At 34.7% G+C, this 25,370-nt stretch overlaps 1 protein-coding gene across 1 annotated transcript; it reads left to right on the top strand.

The window, feature by feature from the left end:
* The first annotated feature begins 21,634 nt into the window (after positions 1-21,634).
* LOC120776986 (glycine N-methyltransferase) lies at positions 21,635-23,565 on the top strand. Its single transcript, XM_040108089.1, has 4 exons — positions 21,635-21,880; positions 21,963-22,090; positions 22,153-22,409; positions 23,184-23,565. The coding sequence occupies exons 1-4, from the start codon at positions 21,666-21,668 to the stop codon at positions 23,445-23,447; spliced, it is 864 nt and encodes a 287-aa protein (XP_039964023.1). The 5' UTR covers positions 21,635-21,665; the 3' UTR covers positions 23,448-23,565.
* The last annotated feature ends 1,805 nt before the right edge of the window (positions 23,566-25,370 follow it).

The raw sequence follows: 25,370 nt of genomic DNA, 5'->3' as shown, positions 1-25,370 counted from the left end.
TTCCTAAATTTTTTCGAAAACCGCGTCTCGTTAACGTTTGGGAAACAATGTTTTCCGACTACCAGGCTGTCAAGAAAAAGGTAAAAAATCAAGGTTATTTTGCCAGTTTTCATCGATTATCGTGGTGTGATGCACTCCGAATTCCTTCCAACCGGCCAAACTGTCAACAAGGAATTCTATTTGAGTGTTTTGCGTCGTTTGCACGTAGCTATTTGTAAAAAGAGGTCGGAATTGTAGGTCGACAACTCTTTGTCGCATACTGCATTGGTTCTTCGTGAGTTTTTCGCCAAATTTTCAATCACTATCGTGCCGCAACCACCGTATTCGTCTGATTTAGCTCCGTGTGACTTCTGGCTGTTCAGCAAACTCAAACGACCGCACCGGGTAAACAGTTTTGAGTCAATTGAAGACATTAAACGTTAATCGATACGCGCAATGAAGACTATTCCGAAAAGTGACTTCAACTCCTGTTTCGAAGATTGGGGACAAGGGAGATTACTTTGAGGGGACGACATAGACTTTGAAGAACATATTAAGAATTTTAAAATGATGAACAAAGTATTACTATTTTTTGCTCATAGTAGTATATTATGTGTATAAAAGCATACTATATATTAATGTAAAACGTTAAATGTATAATAAGTAATTAATTAGTAAGCACATTTAAGACAATTCTCTACAGAAGTATTCAATTTATATTATTTTTGTATTTATAAAAGTGTTATACAACTTTAAGTTGAGTTATGAGTGAATTTATAAATGTTTGGAATTAAAGTGTATTTAAGGTTATAATTTTATGTGTGCGTATACATATATCTATACATAAAATACAAGAATATCTGGCTAAGCATTCTTTCAAACTACTTATATCGAAAAACCTTCATTTCGCTTCGCTGTTTCTATGCAATAAATTGGAAATAAATGTAGATTTTGGGTTTTATTTTGGACTCAAGTTTTTGTTCAAATGCAAAATATAGTTTGTGCAATTTGAATGTATGAATATATCAGGAATAACATTTTTATTAATGAGTATGGGAAATTATTTTTTTATTACTTAGGAGTTCTGAACATCACAACGGTGTTTTTAGTTGTCAAATGGCGTCTACCTAACCTAAGATATACCTCAAAAAATAAAAAACGTTAAATTGGGTAGAACCGAAGCTTTAATATCCTTCCCAAATACAAAAGATACGATACAAGCAGTTGATTTTGGACAACAACCTATTCCAAATTTCGTGAAGATATCTCGTTAAACGAAAAATTTGTCCATACAAGCATTTGATTTAGATCGTTCAGTTTTTATGCCAGCTATAGGCTATATCGGTCCTATCGGAGTGATTTATTTTACGTTCGATGATCATTTATATATATATTCTAAAGGTCTCCGGCGTTTCCTTTAATGTGTTACAAACTTCGAGGCAAACTTAATATATCCAGGGTATAAAAAGCAAATAGTGCCTTGACATGCGAAATCTACCCCATACCTTATACATATACTATATGCAGTCACCCACACATAATTAGATTAAAGAAAAACTAAAAGGATGGAGTCATGTGTAGAAGTTCACGCAAATAAGGAAAGTTCTCTGATCGTCATTCACTTGGGAGTGGCCAGAAACGATTCTTTTACATATGGCTCAAGCAGCTCACCACTTCCGGTCTTTGACCAAGTATCCTCTGTGTAACCTAATAATATCCGTTTGATGGCGAGCTAAAGTGAGAGGGCGAAACATCCTTTCCGCAGGGTTGTGCGCTGGGTTTAGGACCCGCCACATAAAAAACGCACCCAATGAAAAGTACAACAAACCTCGGATGAGAGACCCCCATTTTGATGACGACCATGGCAATTATGGATTACGATTTGAGGGCATGCATCTGGAATGTCCGGTCCCTTAATTGGGAAGGTGCCGCTGCCCAGCTGGTTGATGTCCTCGTGAAAATAAAGGTTGACATCACCGCCGTCCAAGAAATGCGATGGACGGGACAAGAACTGAGACGAGTAGGTCCTTGTGGCATTTACTACAGTGGCCATATAAAGAAGCGCAAATTTAGTGTGGGATTCGTGGCAAGAGAGAGACTCCATCGCCAAGTACTGTCGCCGAGTACTGTCATTCACCCCGTCTAGCCACAATCCGCATCAAAGCGAAGTTCTCCAACATATCGCTGATCTGCCCCGCGCCCCACGGAAGAGAAGGACGATGTGACCAAAGATGCCTTCTTTGAGCGCTTGGAGCGCACCTACGAGAGCTGCCCCCGTCACTCGGTGCTACCTCGGACCACTATCTTGTTGCAGCTAAGATTCGCAACCGTCTCTGTGCAGCAAAAAACGCACGCCAACAAACACAAGGAAGGTTCGACGTCGAGAAGCTGCAATGACAACAGACAGCCGAACGATTTTTTACTCGACTTGCACTCTTGCTCTCTGAGAGCACGCGTCAAGATTTTGGTATAAGGGAACTGTGGGACGGCATTTTAAGCTCCTTACGTACAGTTGCAACTGAAACCATTGGTTTTCGGAAAATTCCAACAGATCGTACGTCGAGGAGTGCCGCGTCGCAACGGAAAGAAAAAAGACTGTCTACCTCGCAACGTTACGATCGACCACAACACGTGCGGGATGGGATAGATACCATGAGTTGAAGAAGGAAGCGAGACGCATTTGCAGACAGAAAAAGAAAGAGGCCGAAATGCGTGAGTACGAAGAGCTTGATAAGCTGGCCGACAGGGGTAATGCTCGAAAATTCTACGAAAAAATGCGGCGGCTACAGAAGGTTTCAAAACCGGAGCATACTCTTATAGAACCCCCAAAGGTGATCTAGTCACCGATGCCCAGAACATACCAAAATTATGGAGGGAACACTTCTCCAGACTGCTGAATGGCAGTGAAAGTACAACGCCAGGAGAAGGCGAACCCGATTCCCCAATCGATGAGGATGGAGCAGACGTATTCCCGACCATAAAGAAGTTCGAATAGCAATTACCCGTCTGAAGAACAACAAACGATTGGAATTTAAGTATGCTCTGCCCAATCCACAAAAAGGGACCCCACAATCTGCGCCAACTACCTTGGGATAAGTCTTCTAAACATCGCGTATAAGGTTCTATCGAGCGTATTGTGTGAAAGATTAAAGCCCACCGTTAACAAGCTGATTGGACCTTATCAGTGTGGCTTTAGACCTGGAAAATCAACAACCGACCAGATATTCCCCATGCGCCAAATCTTGGAAAATGCCTGTGAAACGAAGATTGACACACACCACCAAAAGCTCCGTCAGTATCGGGAAAGACCTCTCTGAGCCATTCCATACCAAACGAGGTTACAGACAAGGCGACTCCCTATCGTGCGGCTTCTTCAATCTTCTGCTGGAGAAATTAATTCGAGCTGCAGAACATTATCGATCAGCTACAATCTGTTATAAGAGAGTACAGCTGCTGGCGTAGTTAGATGATATTGACTTCATTGGCCTCAACACCAGCGCCGTTAGTTTTGCTTTCTCCTGACTGGGCAAGGAAGCAAAGCAAATGGGTCTGGCAGTGAATGAGGGCAAGACGAAATATCTCCTGTGTACAGATTAAGACAGTCTTTGCTTAAGTCTGTACTGTGAGAGTTCACTTTTGACTCTGGTTTTCTTTATTAAAATTTCTTCCCTCAATACATTTCTTAATTCTAATTTCTTAAATATGTATATATGTATATGTGTGTATGCTTAGTGTGCATACACATGTGTAAATATGTATTATATTTTTATTGCATTTTTCAGATACCAACGCATTGATATTTTATAGTTTTTTAGATTAGTGCATCTAACGCACTTATACACATACGTACACACGCTTGATACTTTCTTATCTGTTGCTTGTGTGCATTAATATTTCGAGTATGTATATTTTGTATTTTAATATTAGTATAATGTATACTCTAATTTATGAGTTTTCTTTTATGTGCAATGATTTTCACATTTTTATGAGCAAGTCTCATATTACAATTTTGTTGCTTACCATTGCACGTGACATTTAGTGGACTGTATATACTTTTTATTTAATTTATTGTTTACATGTATATTTTTATGTATTAATGTAGTTGTGTCAAAAATATAATTTTGTATATATAATTCTATCTTAAGGTTACAAAACTTTCATGTTCATACGTATCTTAACTTTACTTGTATATTATGTTTTATTATTAATATTTTTTAATTATGTCTAACTGGAAGTTCAAATGGAGCAGTCACAGTTCTTGTTACACATTTGGATCTTATATATAAAATAGTAATGATTAATGCTATTATCAAAACTAATGTTAGCGAAACGTGACCACTTACGTGATGAAAATTTATACCTTTTAATTTTATATTTTCTGTTTTGAGGAGTTCTATTTGTTGTTTAAGATGTACGATATCTTTGGTATTGTTTATTAATGTTGAATCAAAAGGTTTTATAAGATATTTGTCAATATCTTTAACCCAAGAAGAGGATAGCAATTCTTTTTTAATTTCAGATTGTATATGATGAGATGCTGTTACAGTTACTCCTTCATGCCGGACTGTGCATCCTTCTCTTATTGTCATAATGCCTTGACTAGGGATTTCTATATGCATTTGTTGATTATTATCACATTCTAGATATATCATAGCTTTGCTAAATAATTTGTAAAGCTACCGATTTTGAGAAGATAATTTTATCCAAACGTTTTCATTTGTAGAAGGTTTGAAATCACATGCTTCATTTTCTTATTGTTTTAAAGCTGCTACTTCACATGAATTATCCGTCGCTGATTTCCAAGCTAAATTTCCAGGACATTGGTAATGATTCTCTGAGTTAGTAGAACATTTATCTAGATCTACTTGGTTTATAAGTGAATATTGATTCAAATCAAACTTGTATATTAAATATTCTGCCTTTATTTCTGGAATAATCATATTCCCTTTCTAATTTATTGGAAGTGGATTTGATTTATATACGTTTGACGGTTCATACGATATTAAGGGAATTTCTAGGTTTATGACTAGCCGTGAATCAACAATTAAACCTTTAGCAGTCATCGATTTATAAATTTCTTTTAATTCGTTACCCGATTGTCTTCCAGGTAGTATTAATTTGTGTGGTAGTTTGTTTCTAATAAATTCAATTTCTTTATTAAGTTGCGAAGGCTTTAATAGTTTTGGATTTATGCGACCATGATTTATGTCAATTAGAAGATTAATTATTGAAGTTTGGATTTCTTCACATTCGTCCATAACTATTCCTATTGAAATGGTTAATATTTGAAACATCAAGGTCATTCGTTCAGCATTTTGATCTTTTATTAGTTCGTTATAAAATTTATTAAGTTGTTGATTCATTTTCTCAAAAATTACGGTTAACTTCATCTGTTGTCTTTTTTAATATATTTATGGTAGAATCAACTACCGATGTCTGCCTTTTAAACAATTTTGCTATATCTTTTTGGTTGTCGAAAATATTTCTAATATTTGATTCCATATTTTCTCGGTCATCAGCATCCATAATTCCGAATAATATATGGTAAATTAAACCAACGAATTCGAATGGTGCTCGCTTTTTTCTATTTTGTTTTTTCATAAACAATTCATTATTTGCTTTAAGACTATTATATTTGTCATTTAAAGTTGCAGGCATCTTCGTAATAGGTCAATATTTTGCATTGATTTTCAAGTCTGTTAATAAATTCTTGTATTTTATGCATCCGATCATAATAAGTACCTAATTCGTAATAGACTATTAAATTCCATTTTGAATTTATTATGTCCATTTTACTAATCGGTTCCAAATATATTGCTGTATTATTTTTTAGTTTAGTCACTGAAGCTCCTAATTTAGATGTATCATTAATGTATAATGACTTAGTTTGTGTTGCTAGCATGAGTATCGTTAAGAACCACATCATCAATTTGCTTGATTTACTCGGTCGTTCTGAGGTTGCAGTATTTTTTGTTATTCTCGAAATCAGCAAACTTGTCACATGATTTGCTTCCTCTGCTCTACTGCTGTTTGTTACCTCCAGTGGGTATAATTTGTGAACGGGCCGTTTAAGTACGCCATTTTGTAATTTTAGAGTTACAACTCTTATATTTCCATCCTTTCCCGGATGAGTTTCAATAATTTTTCCTCATGGCCATTTGGCTGGATGAGTTTCTTCATCTTTAATAATAACTATTTGTCCTTGTACGAGATTAGCTTGTTTGGTTTTCCATTTCATGCGTTGTTGCAACATTACAACATATTCGCTTTCCCATCGTTTCCAAAAGTCTTTTTTAAGTTTTTGTATTAATTTCCATCTATCTAATGAACCTATTTGGTTATCATTAATTGCTTCAGAATCTATTATTGGACATCCTATTAAAAAATGGCCAGGCGTTAAAACGTCTATATCGCTTTCACTATCTATCGCACATAAAGGTCGTGAATTCAGTATTGCTTCAATCTGTGATAGCAAAGTAATCATTTCTTCAAATTTCAATTTAGTTTCGCCTATCACTCTTTTTAAATGATATTTCACCGACTTCACTCCTGCCTCCCAAATTCCTCCGAAGTGAGGAGCTGCCGGGGCCCGAAATGCCATTGAATTTTATCTGCTTCTAATATGGGAGCTACGGCTGAATTATTTTTGATTGCCATTTTAAAATCTCGGTCTAATCTTCTACAAGCTCCGACAAAATTTGTTCCATTGTCCGAATATATACGTTGACTTTTACCTCTTCTAGCAAAAAATCTATTCAAAGCAGCTAGGAACGCTTCGGTTGTTAAATCACTTACTGCTTCTAAATGAATAGCTTTTGTTGCCATACAAACAAATACAGCTATATATCCTTTAAATGTTTTTTGTCCTCGTCCTTTTGAACATTTCATATGAATCGGTCCTGCATAGTCTATACCAACGTGTGTAAATGGAATTGACATAGATACTCGGAATTCTGGAAGATTTCCCATTAATTGTTTTGCTACTTCTTTGCGGTAACGTACGCATCTACTACAAGTTCGAATTGTCTTTTTTATAGAATTCTTCAATCCAACAATCCAGTAATTCCTTCTAATCATTTATTCCATTAACTTGTACCCTCCATGTAAAGTTATTTTATGAATATTTTCAATTATCAATGATGACAAATGTGACTTATTTAATATTATTGGGTGCTTTTGATTAAATTGAAGATTTGAATTACCCAATCTACCTCCTACACGAAGGATTCCCTTATTATCCAAAATTGGATTTAAGCTTGCAATGCTACTTTTATGATTAATTTCTTTTTTTATTTCTAAACTCTGAATTTCCTCTCTAAATTGTAATTTTTGCTGATATCTTATTAACATTTCTTCAGCTTCCTTCATTTCAGATTTAACTAAGTATTCAGGGCATTTTTTCCCTCTTATTCTTTTTACAAATCGCAAAATATAAGCTACTATCCTTATTAATTTGCTTAAACTAGAATATTTAGGTATTACCTTATCCAAGAAATGTAATTCCTCTGAGGTTGTCACATACGTTGCATCGATTTGAATAATCTTCTTTATTGGCCAATGATGTTCCTCTTCTCGCAACCATTTTGGTTCCTTCCACCATAGATCGTGTTCTATTAGTTTGTTCGCCAGTACCCCTCTGGTTGCTACATCAGCTGGATTGTCTTTTGTTCCAACGTGTTGCCATTTTGCATTGGAAACAAGTAATTCGGTTTCTTCTATTCGTGTTCTAATAAATCTGTCTTTACTTTGGCAATTATTTATCCATGCTAACGTTATAGTTGAATCGCTCCAAGCAAATATTTTCATTTCTCTGTTGATGACTGTTTTTATCCTTTGCAGCAATTTAGCAAGTAGGTGAGCCGCGCATAGTTCCAGTTTTGGTAACGTTTTCTTATTTTTAATTGGATTCACTTTAGTTTTACCAGCAACAATTGTTATAACTGAACCAACTTTAGTATATACAACTGCTGCATAAACTTTCTCTTAAGCATCTGCGAATCCATGTAGTTCAAATTTAAAGTTGTTTTTAGTTTCAAACCATCTAGGAATTTTTATTCGTTTTATCTCTGGTATATGCTGCATAAACTCTTGCCATTCTTTTGTTAAATTCTCGTCAAGTAACTCGTCCCAGTTGAGTTTCATCAACCAAAGTTTCTGTATAAATAACTTTGCTATAACGGTTGTTGGTGAAAGCCATCCCATTGGGTCGAAAATTCGCGCTAAATCAGACAAAGCTTGTCTTTTTGTAACCAGCTTTTGCGTTGAAAGATTCGTATTAAATCCAAACATGTCTTTGGTAGGATCCCATTGAATACCCAATGTCTTTATTGTTTCGTCTTCTGCTATTTTTATTACTTCATTCGCGTTATTTACCGGAATTGTTGCTATGATTTCACTGTTGTTTGACATCCACTTCCTTAAGTGAAATCCATATTTTTGTAGTTGTTTCGATATTTCATACTGAATGGCCTTACATTCATCTATTGAATCTGCTCCTGTCATTAAAAATGTCAAATATGTCTCTTTGAAGTCTCGGTCCTATGAAGAGGATGTCATTTAAACTACTTCCATTTGTAGTTTTTGCAGACGCATCGAAAACTACTCGTAGTTTAGTCGTTCTACTGTCTTCTCGAATCACTGCTTGATGTGGCAAATAGTATTTTCCGCATTTATTTTCACTTGCTTTTTCCATGTAGCCCATTTCTGAATATTATTTCATAAACATGTTTTCTTAACTCGTCATTCGTAGCGAACCTTTTTTCAAGATTAAGAAACCTCGCCATAGCTTGTTTGCGAGAATCGCCTAATTCTTTTTTTTTTTGTTTAAAAGGTAGATTGACGACAAATCGATTATTTCCATTTCTTACTGTTGTTTTTTCAAAAATTCTTAGGCATTCATCATCATCTGCTGTATCTGCTGGAGTTGTAGTGTCTTCTATTTCCCAAAACTTCTCCAATGTTGTAGTAACCGCTGCTAAAATTGTATTGTTTTTTCTCGGTTGTTGTAAAACTCCCGACAATATCCAGCCCAATTTCGTAGCTTGACCTAGTATTCGATCTTTTTTAAATATACCTTCTTCTAGTATGTCGGCATATATGTCACTTCCAATGACAATATCGATTCGATCTAATTTATTGAAATTGGGATCAGCTAAAGTGTAGTTTTTGAATTGTTCTATATCCCATTTAAACGTTTTGTCTGGTTGAGCACTCGCTAATTTCGGCAAAATTAGTGCTTCGACATTGTACGCCTCGTTGCTTAGGAATCTCGGCTTGATTTTAATGTTGATTTTAAATTTGGACACTCCCACTGTGGTATTTCCTAAACCTTGTAGTTCAGTTACTTCTCTTCTTCTTGGTAAATGAAGTATTTGAGATGCTTCTTCGGAAATAGTAGTTTTTTGTGATCCTTGATCGATTAGGGCTCGCAATGTCACATACTCTCCATTTGCTGCCTTCATCCTTATCTGTGCTGTTGCTAGGAGTATCGCCATTTCCGAATGTTTCGTCATCATTGTGGATGATGTTTTTGTGACATTTTCTTCACTTCCTCCTTTTCCTTTTTGGAATACATTGAAGTGCAATAAATTATGATGATTTCTTTCACACTTATTGCACTTCTTTTTATTATTACATTTTCCTTCATATACGTGATCAAGGAAAATGTAGCATAACTTGTTGTTTGTTATGAATCTTCTTCGATTCATGGTAGTCAATGTCTGAAACTTTCTGCATTCACCAATTTGATGCCCAGGAACCTTGCAGTATACACAATGTAGGTGTTCGCTGTGGTTGCTTTTGATTGTTCCATTTAGTTGGTTTTCTGTCGCGTATGCTTCTAGAGCTTGATATTGCTGTTCCAGAAAACTGAAGACGTCATCTAGGCTTTGTATATCCCCTTTTTTTTACGTTTTGCTCGTATAAACGTAGACTCTTTGCTCCAGCTTTCGAACCACTATCCGAGCTTATGATGGCTTGTTCGTCATTTCCAAATTTAGATTTAGCCCTTTTAAAGCATAAATGCATTCTTTGGTGGTATCTAACAGCTGCTTCATGCTTTGTGCACTTTCTCCATTTGCTGTCGGTTGATCAAGTAGTCTGTCTACTTGTGCTGTAAATTGTAGCCTTCTATTCTCATACCTTTCCTTGAGAATTTGCCAAGCAGCTTCATAATTTATTGCTGTTATTGGTAGATGTTGAATTAATCTACCAGATTCTCCACCTAATGATGTCTTCAATCGGAGCATCTTTTCCACTTCTGTAAAGTGCTTCGAATCATGCACCAAACTTTTAAAAAGATCGTGGAAGATCGTGAGATTTCACCGTAAAACATCGGAATTTTAATTTCCTGCAGTTTTATATTGGAATACATTGTTTGTGGTGAATTATAATTATTTAATTTCTCCGTTATCCTTTCGATGATGATTTTGTATTCTTGACGAAATACATCTATTTGTTCCTCTATAGATTCTTTAGTTGTTTCAACTAATTTGATATTTTGAGTTTCAAAATATGATTCTTCAACATTTTCAAATTGTATTTGAAGCTTGGTTTTGAATTCTCTCATTTGCTCGAGAGAATCCAATGCATTTCTTCTTATTTCATCCATCGTGCTTTTGAGCATTTTTGCTCGACGTTGATATTTTCTTTCAACGCCAGACGCGGCTTCAGGTGGTGCGACCTGAATAGTTTGTGGCGTAGATTCTATTTGCCACATGCTGCTCACTGCTGAAACACCTTCGGCAGTACTTTGAATTCTTAAATTCTGAATAGAATTCTCCATTGTTTGCATCACATGCTCGAAGTAGTTCTTCGCAATGTATTCCTCAGCTTCTTAACTCTTCTTAGCCATTATTTTATTATGATTTGCAGTAAACTCTTTCATAACAGTCTGAATATGATCCATATATTCCAGACATGAAGCCTTTCTTATTTTTCCGCTCAGGATTTTCTGCTCCTCCAACGCAGCTAGATCTCCCAACTCCTTCTGTCGTGTTAGCAAATTCTTCATATTTGCTTCTTTATAGATGGTTTCGTATATATACATATATTTTTTTTTTGCACTGTTCTTGTTGTTATAGCCACAAGGACGCTTTTAAAAATTTTTTTTTTAACTTTTACTAAAAGTAATTTTTATAAATGCGGGTAGTCTTTGCTATTCCGGCTTACATTTATTTTTACTTGGCTAAGTAATGCTCTTTTTTCTTTTAAGAGGCTTCTAGTACTTGCAGTAATTTGCTCGATTCTTTTTCAAAAAGAGGATCGAAGGACCAAATGTGACAGATTAAGACAGTCTTTAAGTTAAGTCTGTACTGTGAGAGTTCACTTTTGACTCTCGTTTTCTTTATTAAAATTTCTTCCCTCAATACATTTCTTAATTCTAATTTCTTAACTATGTATATATGTATATGTGTGTATGCTTAGTGTGCATACACATGTGTAAATATGTATTATATTTTTATTGCATTTTTCAGATACCAACGCATTGATATTTTATAGTTTTTTAGATTAGTGCATCTAACGCACTTATACACATACGTACACACGCTTGATACTTTCTTATCTGTTGCCTGTGTGCATTAATATTTCGAGTATGTATATTTTGTATTTTAATATTAGTATTATGTATACTCTAATTTATGAGTTTTCTTTTATGTGCAATGATTTTCACATTTTTATGAGCAAGTCTCATATTACAATTTTGTTGCTTACCATTGCACTTGACATTTAGTGGACTGTATATACTTTTTATTTAATTTATTGTTTACATGTATATTTTTATGTATTAATGTAGTTGTGTCAAAAATATAATTTTGTATATATAATTCTATCTTAAGGTTACAAAACTTTCATGTTCATATCTTTATGAACATCCTGACATCAAACAAACAGTCGTCGCACTCCGAAGCAGAATAACTTTTGCCAACAGGTGCTACTTCGGACTGAGTAGACAATTGAGAACTCTATTTATCACTCATTATTCTCGTCCTGTTATATGGTGCAGAATCTTGGACGATGACAACAACTTATGAGTCGACGTTGCGAGTTTTCGAGAGAAAGGTTCTGTGAAAGATGTATGGTCTTTTGCTCGTTGGCCACGGCGAATATCGCATTCGATGGAACGTTGAGCTGTATGAGATATACGATTGACATAGTTCAGCGAATAAAAAGACAGCGGCTACGCTGGCTAGGTCATGTTGTCCGAATGGACGAAAACGCTCCAACTCTGAAAGTATTCGATGCAGTATCCGCCGAGGGAAGCAGAGGAAGAGGAAGACCTCCACTCCTTTGGAAGGACTTGACTTCGCTTGGAATATCCAATTGGCGCCTACTTACGAAGAGAAGAAACGACTGGCGTGCTGTTGTTAACTTGGCTATAATCACGTCAGCGGTGTCTACGCCGGTAATGAAGATGAAGAAGAAAGAAAAACTATAATTTCCATACGAAGTTGTCTTCGCATTTGGAGTGTTGTGATACATATCGCACACTAGCTACAAAAGCGTCAGAACTCAAATTTTTTCAAACAGTTTGATATTACAATTTGTTCAAAATTGAACATGTTCATTGCTTCAAAAAGGCGGAATATATTAATATACTTAAGTATATTTAGAAATTTGTATATTCTTTACAAATCTTAAATAAGATAAGAAATATTCTAGCTATTGTAATAAGTTATACAGTCCACATAAATCAGATAATGCAGAGGCAATACAAAACATACATAAATTAACACATAAATACACATGCATTTATATGCAACACACATACATATGTATATGAGGCACGTATGCATTTATATGCAATACGCATGCACTCAAGAAATATAATATAAGCATATTTACGAGGTGTGTTCAAAAAGTATCACGTGTTTTGGATCGTCTTCGATTTTTACCTATTCAAAAAAATGGATCAAAGAACCTGTATCAAATTTTGTGTGAAAAACGAAATTAAGTGCGCGGATGCATTCCAAATGTTGACTGTGGCATACGGAGAAGCTACCTTGGACCGAAGCAACGTTTATCGGTGGTACAAAATGTTCTCAGAAGGCCGAAAAGATGTGAACGACGAAGAGCGTGCCGGACGCCCGAGCACTTCAACAACAGACGAAAAAATTAATGAAGTGTAGAAAATGGTATTGGCCAATCGTCGAATCACCGTTAGAGAAGTTGCTGAGGACCTAAACATATCGATTGGCAAGTTATGCGCAATTTGCGCGAAGCAATCCGCCAGAAACGCCCGGATTTGTGGAAGAACAAAAATTGGCTTTTGCACCACGATAACGCCCCTGCTCACACATCGTTGCTTGTGCGCGACTTTTTGGCCAAAAACAACACACTAATGATGCCGCAGCCACCGTATTCCCCAGACCTGTTCCCCTGTGACTTTTTCTTGTTCCCTAAACTGAAGAGGCCCATGAAAGGGCGACGTTACTCTTCTCTGGACGAGATAAAGATGGCATCGAAGGAGGAGCTGAAGAAAAAATGATTTTTTGAAGTGCTTCGAAGATTGGAAAAACCGTTGCCATAAGTGTATAATATCTCATGGGGATTACTTTGAAGGAGACAAAATAGATATTCATGAAGAAGTAAATAATTTTTGAAAAAACACAAAATTCGCGATACTTTTTGAACGCACCTCGTACTTAGGTTTGAGCAATTGATTACAAATGCACTTGTGCACTTGAAAACATCCCAAGCCATGCAACATAAATTATATGACAACACACACACACACACATGTATTGTATTGCATAGTTGAAAACAACCCCATGTGGTGTGCCGTACATATATATACATATGTTTAATTAGATAACTAAGAACTCAAAAATAGTATATAAGGTTTACAATTTAAAAATAAAATCAGAATGAAAGATTTATCACTCGACGAAAGGCTGTTTGAATTCCCTCCACCAGTGGTAAGGTTGACAAAATCTTTGTTGAGTTTCAAATATAATTCAAACAATAATTATCAATCCTTCAAAAAAACTTTCGTTGGAAGTGTTGTAAAACTTCAACTTCTTAAATTTAATTTCGCCAGTTAAATTTGGTCGAATAAGCTCTCTGCCTAAAAAATAAAATTTATATATGTACATATATTAAAATGGAAAAATATTTTCAGAAAAGAATTGTACATGTATTATTTATTGACAATTTTCATTAGCCTGTGAGAAAAAAACGTAAATTGTTTAAGTCAATTTCCAACCAGACAAAAATTTAAAATCCTGTAAAAACTGATTAGGGATTGCCCCGATGTAAAATATATGCACAGTGGACCTAAAAACAATCGGAGGTAATAAAGACTTGATAAATCACGGAAACACCAAAAAAAATTTAAGGATTCGAGAGCAATACAAATCCCCAGAGGCAAGAAGAACATAACTGAAGCTGAACTATGTTTAGCCGCTCATTGTGCTAAACGCAACGTTTCTTTTTCAACAATGGATCACTTGTTTCTGCTGATAACCGAAAGTTTCGATGATTCCAATATTCCAAAGAATATAAAGTGCGGTCGAACTAAAAGAACATCATCAAATTCCAGTTTGATTTCGTTTCACAACTAATTCGCGAGTTAAGGAACATATTCTTTATAATAGTATCTTATCAAAATATCCTTAATAAATAATCATCAAAACAACCTTATCTTGGAACAATAGAAGTGCAGCATCAGTACAACAAACAATAACAACCCAAATAGTTATTTACTACCAAACAACCAGCATCTCAAAAATATAAGTAGCAGTAAGGTTTATGTAAACAAACCTAAACAAACATATTATATATGTATAAACAAATAAATTATAAATAGAAGTAAGAACCGTGTAATAAGTTAGTCCTAAGAGTATTAATAAATAGGGCACAGCTCAAAAATATATTATTTTGACTCATTTTTACTTCATGTCAAAATTAACTCGCGGTATTCATTTTATATTTGGGGAGATGAGAGTACAGACTGCTCAACGACAAAAATTTGAGTTTGTTTCAAAATACAACTCAAAGAAGACATTTTTTTTTTGTATGTATAGATGTAATAAAGAGCGATGCTTAATTATAAAAAATTGTTGCTCAGTTTCGGTGCGGATGGTGCAAGTATGATGACTGGCACAAAAAAATTCATTGCGTAATGCACGGAAGTGTGTTAAGTTCTGCGAGCTTATGAAAATTTTGGCATTATTTTTCATTCACGAAGATGCAGAAAAATTTGATTTATTTATTATAAGCGCATAAATAAATCAAATTTTTGAAAATGAAAGTTTAAATAATCCTTTATTCTAATTGAATTTGAATTTGCTTTTTCTTACCGAGTTACCCTTAAAAGCTTCAACAATTTATCAATTGATGAAATCTATTTCGGGGCGGAAATTGTATTCCTTCTCGAACAAAATGAAATTAAAAAAAATGTTGATAAAGAAATTTTAAAATGAATAGAGTTGCTTGCACCAGAAAATGTAATTTAAAAAGAAACGTATCAATTGATAAACATTTTAAATGTTTTCCTACTCTTAGATATGAAAATATACCAGTGATAGATTCTGAATGGAGGGAATTACTTCAAATTAACTTTCAAAAATATAGCCTTAGTTCACAAAGGAGCATTGAAAGGTTTTGCGCTTTTATTTTAAACTTAAAAAAATGTTGAGATACTTCACTCCCTCACTTAAAAAATATTGTTTGGAATATATTGACGTAACCGATTTCAAAAGCGAATATGGAAAGAGTTCCCTCAAATTAATTTAATTAAAAAAATTAAAGTAAAACTTGTAACAAGCTGGAAATTAAAATTTTAAGTTTAAGAAACTAAAAACTCTCCAGCCTCGATTCAATATAAGCAACGAAACTTTTCACTCACTTTTCGGCAAAACGGGTCCCAAATTCCAGGAATTGTACAAATGTGCTTCTCAAAATAACTTAAATGTCTTATCTGCTGGCAGACACACATACTTGCCGACCAATCCCAGTAAAATTCCGGATCTAATTGGCATCACAATTTATACGGGCATAAACCCACAACATCAATAAATTTCCAATAATGAAGATGGGAGCTCAGATCATTCCGCTCTCATTATCAACATAAATATGCCTGCCTGTACAAGGTCGAGGACAAAATCAAGTTATAAAATTATTAATTAATATAATTTCAATATGTTGTCAATAAATGTGTGGGTCGGATCCTGATTGGGACGTTGTTAACCCAACAAGAATACTGATGGAAAACATATATCCCACAAACTTATATAAACCAATAATTACAAAAATACAATAAAATACTAGTACTCACCAACTTCACAATATGTCAAGAACATTAGCATAACTATTAATTAACCTTTCAGCCGATTTCGAAACAGTAAAAATATAATTATCACAAAATTCCCTACGAATTATGAAATAGATGTCCAATTATTCACTCTATTTTGGCAAATGAACACTTGTTTACCATTTAAAATACCATTTGTATGCACAAATACCGTTAAGAATGGTACAAGCTACGAAATGGGACTAACTTAAACCATTTTAACCCTTATGTGAGCACCCAGTTTTAGCCACGTTAATGAGCACCCAGGGTACCCTGGTACCCATCACTATAATAAAACACTTTCGATGTTTGGAAGCGAACGAAATTATGAAAAAACAGGGGGTTAGAATCGACATTATGAACTATTATTCGAACAATTTCGAATACTTTGTCGACTCAATCGAGCATTTAATAGAGATAATAATTGGCATTTCGTTATGGAAGATCATCTATCACCTCATCAATTAGGATGGTGAGCAAAATTTTGTCCAATGATATTACGACTTTCACCGTACGGGGAAGATGACCAGTGAGTCAGAAGAGAGTGAAGCAGAGGACACAGCCGCAGGTGTATCGACTATAAGGGAAGAAGCAGATATAGAAAATGGCGATGAACACATTGCAAAAAACAGAACTGTCTGGTGTAAGAAACCGCCTGAAATTCGACAAACTGCTTCTCACAAAAAAAAAGTGGCCCTGCTAGATCTACAGAAATATTGTTAGGAGATAAATTCAGGACTATAATCTCAGTTGAAATAATTGATTTTATTGTTCGCTATACTAACCAGAAAACACTAATCGTCTATAAAGATTATAACGCGCAAAAACCTAATTCGAATAGAGTTTGGCGTTCGGTCACTGTGTAAGAAATGTATTTGTTCATTGGAATTCTCATTTGCTCTGGCGCCAATAATACTATATGTGGAAGAGTAACTCGTATCCTCTTTATCTTTATCCAACACATGCCAAGTATGTACAGAAAATGATAAAGCTACTCCTATACGTGATTTATGGACAATGTTCAATGCAGATTTGGGTAAAGTAAAGTACGGAAAATTATACTTATCGTAGGCACACAAAATTCACACAGTACATTCCTTTGAAACTCGAAAAAATGGCATGAAAATTTGGTGGATTTGCGATATTGAAAACGCTGCCAATGTTCGAGAAAAAAATTAAGGAAAGAGAGTAACAAAAGAACTTACAGCTCCGTTCAAAAGAAGTTTCCGAAATATAACAATGGAAACTTATTTTACGACTTTGCCTCTTGCTAAATACTTACTCCCATGAAAATTGACAAGCACTGCTACATTGAAGAAAAATAAACCTCATAAGTGTATAACGAAAGTAATATGTCCTGCTTGTGCTGAATAATTAATGAAGATTTTAATAAATTTATGTTACGAATTCATGTTATTAGTTATTTATTATCCCAAGTTATATAGTTAAAACATTTATCTATATTGAATCTCATTTACAGATGATTGCATTGTTTTTCATATAGTGGGTACCCGGGTACCCGGGTGCTCCCCGCGAGTTACTTAATTTCATACATAACTTTCAGCTTCATACAATTTTTTTTTCCATTTTGAATACTGAAATAGCTTTGTTGGAAGTTAAATCGCAAGGATTAGGAAGCTCAGTTCGATCAAAAATTATTTCACCGAATTGCTAGAAGAAAAGTGTGGTGGTGGGCACCCGGGTACCCGGGTGCTCACATAAGGGTTAAGCACTTATTCTCTACGCTAGGTACCTTTAAACATACACCGGGACACACACGTCCCGTTCGGATCGAAAGGGTTAATTCGATTGCTTCCATGTTGTTGATATAATCGATGCATAGTTTTATAATGAGCATATATTCTATTTTCATAATCTGAGGCATATGGTTTTTTAATAAAGTTTGCGAGGCCCCCTTTTTTTTAAATTGATTTGGGCATATGGAACACAAATCTGGCACTGCAAGTAGAACGTAGAACTAATTCAAAGATATCAGTCGAAAACAGTCAGGTTGATCCCAAACGCTCCATGGTACATCAAAAATGTTAATTTAAACAAACTCTTTAAAATAAATATGAAGTGCGAGATTCATAAACTCCGTCCGAGATATCTTAATCGCCCAAGCTGCCACCCCAACATACACGCCATTAACCCACTAAACAAAAGTGAAGACACCCGCGGGTGGCAACGCTTCATCCCTTATAGCCTTGAGAGACAACAGTGTTAATCCGGATTAATCAGATCCAAATTTGTAGGTGACAGATGGCAGCTATGCGAGTTTGAAACTCTCGTAAACAGCTGATTGTCATTTTTATAATATTTTCAATGAAAATGGAAGAAGATAAACATGGCGGTTGTTAGCCGATCAATTGTTACAAAACCGCACTATAACATAACATCATAACATAAAACTTGTTTTATTATTGAAAATTTAAAAAATAGCTGTCAGTATTGCTTGTTTTTGATTCACAATAGATTCAGATTGGCCATTTTTAACATTGCTGCCAACGAAAATACAACTAACTCTCTAAAATTTTGAGGATTAATTGGGAGTTAGCAAGAGAGTTAACTTCAGTAACTCCTGAATTAATCGGCATTAATGCAGTATGTCGAGGCTATTAGACTTACCATTTAGATCTTAAATTGAACTAATTCAGTTCTAATTCAGTTCAATTTATGATCTAAATGGTATATGTAATAGGTGTAAGTGTAAGCGTAAGTTGTAAAGTATATGTAATACTAATTTAAGTGAATAGTGACATATAGTAGAAATCTTATACTTCAAATGCTTTTAATGTATTTAATGGATAAATTGCAATTTTATTATCAATGCCAATCTTTAAATATAATAACATTTGCATATTGTCACACGACAGATTGTAAATAATATGAAAATATAAAAAAAAAAAATTACAATATACATATGTATAAATAACTAGTCTAAACCCGTGGCTCCGCTCGCTTTTTGTTGTCAAGGATATCATTTATCGTGAAAACAATATAATGGAATAGTTAAATTGGCAACCTACATTTTTTACTGACATCGTAAATCACTTAAGGAATAGTACGAGTAAATACATAAATATGTATGATGTAACAACATCTTCACAGTCTCTGCATCTGCATCGTATATCGTTACACATCTGTGATCAAATTGAAAGGTGAATTTTGTCCATTTCGTCTCCTTCAAAGAAATCCCCTCCCGCTACAATACACTTATACCGACGAATTTTCCAGTCATCATAGCACTTGGAAAAATCCTCGTCGTGATGGCATCAGACGCTTGTGAAAAGTGGCTGTCCGAGTTTTGCGCAAATAAGTAGGTAGGCTTCTGCGAGGACGCATATTTGAACTTAACCCGATCACTGTAATACATTTTATAAAGCATTGAATAAAGAGCAAAAAAGCGGAAAGGAGATATTTGACAACCTTATACTTATTTCAAAGAGAGTCTGCATTCAATGCTGCTGAAGAAGAACTCCTTCCGTCATTGGACATACTAATGTTAGTACACATATGTATGTATGTATGTATATCGTATAGCAATAAGCTGTTATTATACTCTTGCAACCAATTGCTACATAGTATTATAGTTGTGTTCACCTAACGTTTGTACGTAATAAAAAAAATTCGAGTTCGTAGATGGGCGTAATCGGTCTACTGCCACGCCCACATATCACCATTAACCGAAAACCTATAAAGTGTCATAACTGAGCACTAAATTAAGATACTATAAAACTGTAATTTAGCACAGGGGATCGTAGTAGCAAGAGGCATCTGTGGATAAACAATTTTGAAAAAGTGGGCGTGGCTACAGTAACGAAATTCGCCCAGCATGAGTATTACAAGAACTCCTACCGATAGTGTGAAAATGGATGAAATCGACTGAAAACCCCGCACACTCACCATATAACGGTATTGTTCAAAACTACTAAAAGCGTGATAAATCAATGTGAAAATTGGACGATGAGCGTAGCACCGCCCACTTTTTGGTGAAATCCCATATCTCCGGACCCGCCCAACAGATTTCGACAAAATTTGGTACGTTTTCATGTTCCTATATCACGTTGTGAAAATGAGCAAAATCGGACAACGACCACGCCTACTTCCCATATAGCACAATTTTAAATTCCCCTTGATTCGTTCGGTTTCCAGTACACAAATCAAGAAGCAATTAATACATTGAGATTAAACTTTGCACAAATAATACCTTTAGTGTGTGCCACCTTATGACAGAGAATTCTTCAAATCCAACTAAAACTATTCAAGACTCTAGGTACCGAGTATGTGGACCCCAGTACCTATAGTTGACTTTTGTTTGAAAATATCGGTCAATATGTGCGGGTCAATACTTCTCAGAGCCCCCATATATGAATCTAATATAAAGATTTTAGAACTTTCTGTTGACGAAGTTTAGTTTTTGAATAAAGCTTTTTAATAGAGCTTTTATTGTTGTACCTTAAAAATTATGAAAAATATTGCTTTTTAGTTTACATTTGTTACGATTTACATCGTAAGGTATTTCCCTGTCTTTGGTTAATGCAAGAGTATAAAATGTTCGGTTGCACCCGAACTTAGCTATTTCTTACTTTTTTTTAATTGCCCTTTATAATCTTTTATGAATTACTTACTTACTTGAGCTCAAAAAATTATACGAAAAATAGAGGGATTTTTATTGTCCCATTGTACTGTACATTTTCAAAATAAAATAAATTTAAATAAAAATTAACTTAGTAAAGGTCAAGGCTCATAACAAATTAAAGATAATAGATGATCACGTATAAATAAATATTATTACACACGTATTGAATAGTTTATTTGATAACGAAAGCTATAAGTGTACATATACATATGTATTATATTGTGTAAATATTTTAAAGCGTTGTGATTCACATAAAATTTTAGTGGACAATTAGCCCAGCAGAAAATTGAATTATGAAGAATGTTGACCAATATTTCGGTAGCAACCGAATATAGAAGAGAGTTGAAATGATAAGAGTCTCAACTAAATTGTATTTGAAATGATGGAAAAATATATGTGACCCTTGAGAAAGCCAGGAACCCAGCTAATGAACTTAAACTTGTAGTTGGTTCACGAATGTGAAAAACTATACCAAAAAGGATGAAATAAAATATAAATATACACAGCTATTATAATATGTACATAAGAGTATGTATGTGTACATAAAATTTTTACATATTTGCAAATAATTCTCACTCAGAGGAAATGACGTAGGTTGTTGTTCCTTATTCGTTAGAAAAGTAATGAATTGCTCTTTAACGTATTACTGGGTATACGCATTTATAAATTAATATATTGTGTTTTCGTTTAGGTAAATTTTAAATGATTTGACGAATTTGAATTCAGTTCAATTCCTGAAATTCAACTAACAAGATGCCTACCTCTGCTGATAGTGTTTTCATTGCCCGTTCTGCCGGTATATCCGCGGAAGGGGTACGAGATCAATACGCCGACGGCAAAGCGGCTAAAGTTTGGGAAATATTTATTGGGGACAAAAATTCACGTACAGAAAATTATAAAAATTTCTTAATTGAATTACTTCGATCAAAAGGTTGCAGGCGGATCCTCGATGTAGCGTGTGGAACGGGGTAAGTTCACTTGCTTACTTGTTTACGCATTTACAAAAAAAAAAAAAATAATCATAAAACTGATGATCTCACCGATATCCAGTGTTGACTCAATTATGTTGCTGGAGGAAGGCTACGAGGTGGTTTCAGTGGATGCCTCCGACAAAATGTTGAAATATGCATTGAAAGAGCGCTGGAACCGACGTAAGGAGCCAGCTTTCGATCGTTGGAGTAAGTCGCTTTAATCCACAATTAAACTAGATAGAATAGAATATTAAATATTTTTCCAATAGTAATTGAGGAAGCTAATTGGCTGACCTTGTACGACGATATTAAACCAATTGTTGGCGAGGGATTTGATGCTGTGATTTGCTTGGGAAATTCGTTTGCCCATCTTATGGATGATAGTGGAGCGCAGCTCGACCACAAACAAGCTATTAAAAATTTTCAAAAGTGTCTTAAGACTGGTGGAATATTATTTATTGACCACAGAAACTACGACGATATCTTAGAAACGGGAGACACACCAGCGAAAAGTATATATTACAATGTGAGTACTTATGTATACATATACGAGTGTTTTTCGTACGTTCAAGATATTTTATCATAACTATAATATATCAATTAGGAAATTTTATTGTCCTTCCTTCCTTGAAAGACAAACACTTTATCCATATATATCCTATAGAACGAGGTGTCGAATACAAAATTCAATTTAATGCTCACTTATTAATAAGAACTAATTTGCAAAATATTTCTTTTCCTAGTTATTCATAATTCGAAGAATCTTAATGTAGTATTTACACGATCTAATACTGTCTTAATAATAATCTGTTTATTAATTTATAAATCACGTCGGTAATTAATAACGTGAACTCTGGCTTAATTATTTATAATAACGCAAACAGTGTAGATTTCAAAAAATACATACGTGCTCATTAGATTATTTACTCAGAATTAGGTATGTAGTAGTGAATGTTATTTTTTAAATTTATTTTAAATATCTTGTTAGTGTTTTTTATTATCGGAGTTGGCAACGCAGAAAATGTTGGGAGAGATAACAGCAATGCAAATAAATACTTATTTAAATGTTTTAATATCGAGATGATAATATGAAATGACCTGACACAAATATTTTATTTTGTGGTTTTGTTTTAATTTTAATATTATTGTATTATATTGCTTTAATTAGTCGTGATAAACTCGGGCATACATTTTACCTTACTTTAATGTGGGTTTTAGGAATATTCATTCATTTCTTTTCTGAGTATACTCCAGTATTTCAAATAATCGTTTACTTATTAATTGTTTAATTTTATTTCAGACAAGTCATACTGCTGACATTAAAACCTCTGTCCTTTTGTATTGCGGAAAACCTGCAATGGTTACCATGGACTACCAGATTGAAGGAAAAAATTTGAGCAGCGAATTTCGGCTTTCGTACTACCCACACGCTCTCCAGAATTTTACCAAAATACTTAAAGAAATTTTTGGAGAGAAATCGAAACATAAATTATATGGCGATTTCAAAGAAATACAAGTTGAGAAGAAACCCGCCTTTTATATACATCTTATTGAGAAACAATGAATGAGTTAAGGTTTCTTAAATGCTTTTAAATTATATAACTTTACGTCGCCGTGTGTATGTGTTATCTATTACCACCTTAAATATTAATTATATTATGTACAATGTATTTGTAAACATATTTTACTGCACTTTTGTAACAAAGACAAAAATTAATTTTATTTCTATGCAAAAAGTAAGAAAGGGTTAAGTACGATATTTTCAGGTGGTGGTAAAACTTTAGATTTTATTACAAAATGTTGGACATGAATTTAATATTCGTTATTTGAAAAATTTGTAAATTGATTATAAAAATATTTGGTATCTTATAAATCTATAACCTATAGATCACGCTTTATCCTGCCCTTTGCTTTACTTACACAATTCACCAAATCAACATGAACATTAGTGCTGTGCGAAGGTACATACATACGTTTTCAGCATTTTGGCGGAGATTAATTTATTGGTGCTAGGAAAGTCTGTATTGATTATATTAATTTGCGAAATTTCTTAGGTATGTCCTTTGACCATATTTTTATGCTTTTATACTTTGTGTAACAAGTTGGGACAGTATAAACCTTTCGTACTCATGAACTCCTAAAAGGGAATCTTCTTTTAGTGAAAAAAAAAATAAATTATTAATTTACAGACAGGTATAGAATATAGATAGTAGCTGATCAAACTAAAGTCCTTTCCAATTTGACAGGATATCTTCTCGAAATTTACATTGATTATTGTACGGCACCATTATCTTCGAACGTATTGTTCTAATCGAACCACTATAGCAAATAGCTGCCTCACAAACTGGCTTATACAAATCAAGATAAAAATCTTTATAAATGATCTTAGTTTCTTATTAAGTAATCTTAATTCGACTTGCAGGTGGTTTCAAACAACGTTGATATAAGAAATACACCTGTGAAGGGAGTCAACGAGCGGAATTTAATGTTTTTTGTTTGTTTTTCTCTGCTATGTATTATATGTTAAATGTATTATTCTCCTTTTTTACTGGCGTAGACACCGCTAACAACAGCACGCCAGTCGTTTTTGCTATTTGGAGTCAATTCGAGATACCAAGTGCAGCCAGGTCCTTCTCCACCTAATCTCTCTAACGGAGTGGAGGTCTTCCTCTGAATCGAAAACCTTCAAGGCTGGAGTGTTCTCTTCCACCTGGACAACATGACCTAGCCAGTTCAGCCGCTGTCTCTTGATTCGCTGAACTTTGTCAATGTCGTCGTACATCTCATACAGCTCATCGTTCGATCAACTGCGGTAAGGCCAACTCATCAGATGATGTTATTTTCCATGCCTCCGGACCATGTACGTTGGGAGAAGGGGTGTGTTGGATTGGGAGTCCAAACTGGAACCTGTTGGCAAGAGTGATTCTGCGTTGGATTTGAAGACTGATATTGTGATTTGTGTTAATGCTGGTTTCAAGCCAGACGAAATTATGACTGTCAACAGTGACGTGCGAGCCAAGTCCCGAAAGTGGTGACTGTTTGTTTAATGACAGGATATACTTATGTATTTGGTCTTGTCGTCGTTCACTTCCTTATCCAATCATATAATATTATCGGCGTACGCCAGAAGCTCTACATTCTCATAGAAGATTGTACCTTCTCTATTTAGCTCTGCAACTCGTATTACTTTCTGCAGCAATAGGTTGAAGAAGTCACAAGATAGGCCCTTCTCTGAAACCTCGTTTGGTATCGGACGACTCGGAGGGGTCCTTTTCTATCCTGATAGAGCTTTTGGTGTTGCTCAGCCATATTAGGTTCGTGGAGATACCATATTCTGACATAGCGGCATAGAGGCAGTTCCTTTACGTGCTGTTGAAGGTGGATTTGAAATCGTCGTAGAGGTGGTTTGTGTCAATCTTCCTTTCACAGGTCTTTTCCGTGATTTGGCCCATAGCCAAAATCTAGTCGATAGTAGATTTTCCAGGTC

This window comes from Bactrocera tryoni, chromosome 1, assembly GCF_016617805.1.
Source record: "Bactrocera tryoni isolate S06 chromosome 1, CSIRO_BtryS06_freeze2, whole genome shotgun sequence".
In the NCBI taxonomy this organism is placed as follows: domain Eukaryota; kingdom Metazoa; phylum Arthropoda; class Insecta; order Diptera; family Tephritidae; genus Bactrocera; species Bactrocera tryoni.
The sequence above is the reverse complement of the archived record's forward strand: the minus strand, read 5'-3'. Positions and strand labels throughout refer to the sequence as shown.

Excerpts from the sequence above, each read along its gene's own strand:
- LOC120776986 (XM_040108089.1), top strand. The coding sequence starts at position 21,666 with ATGCCTACCTCTGCTGATAGTGTTTTCATTGCCCGTTCTGCCGGTATA. Across the intron at positions 21,881-21,962 it reads GATGTAGCGTGTGGAACGGG|TGTTGACTCAATTATGTTGC; the intron begins GTAAGTTCACTT and ends ACCGATATCCAG. Across the intron at positions 22,091-22,152 it reads GCCAGCTTTCGATCGTTGGA|TAATTGAGGAAGCTAATTGG; the intron begins GTAAGTCGCTTT and ends TTTTTCCAATAG.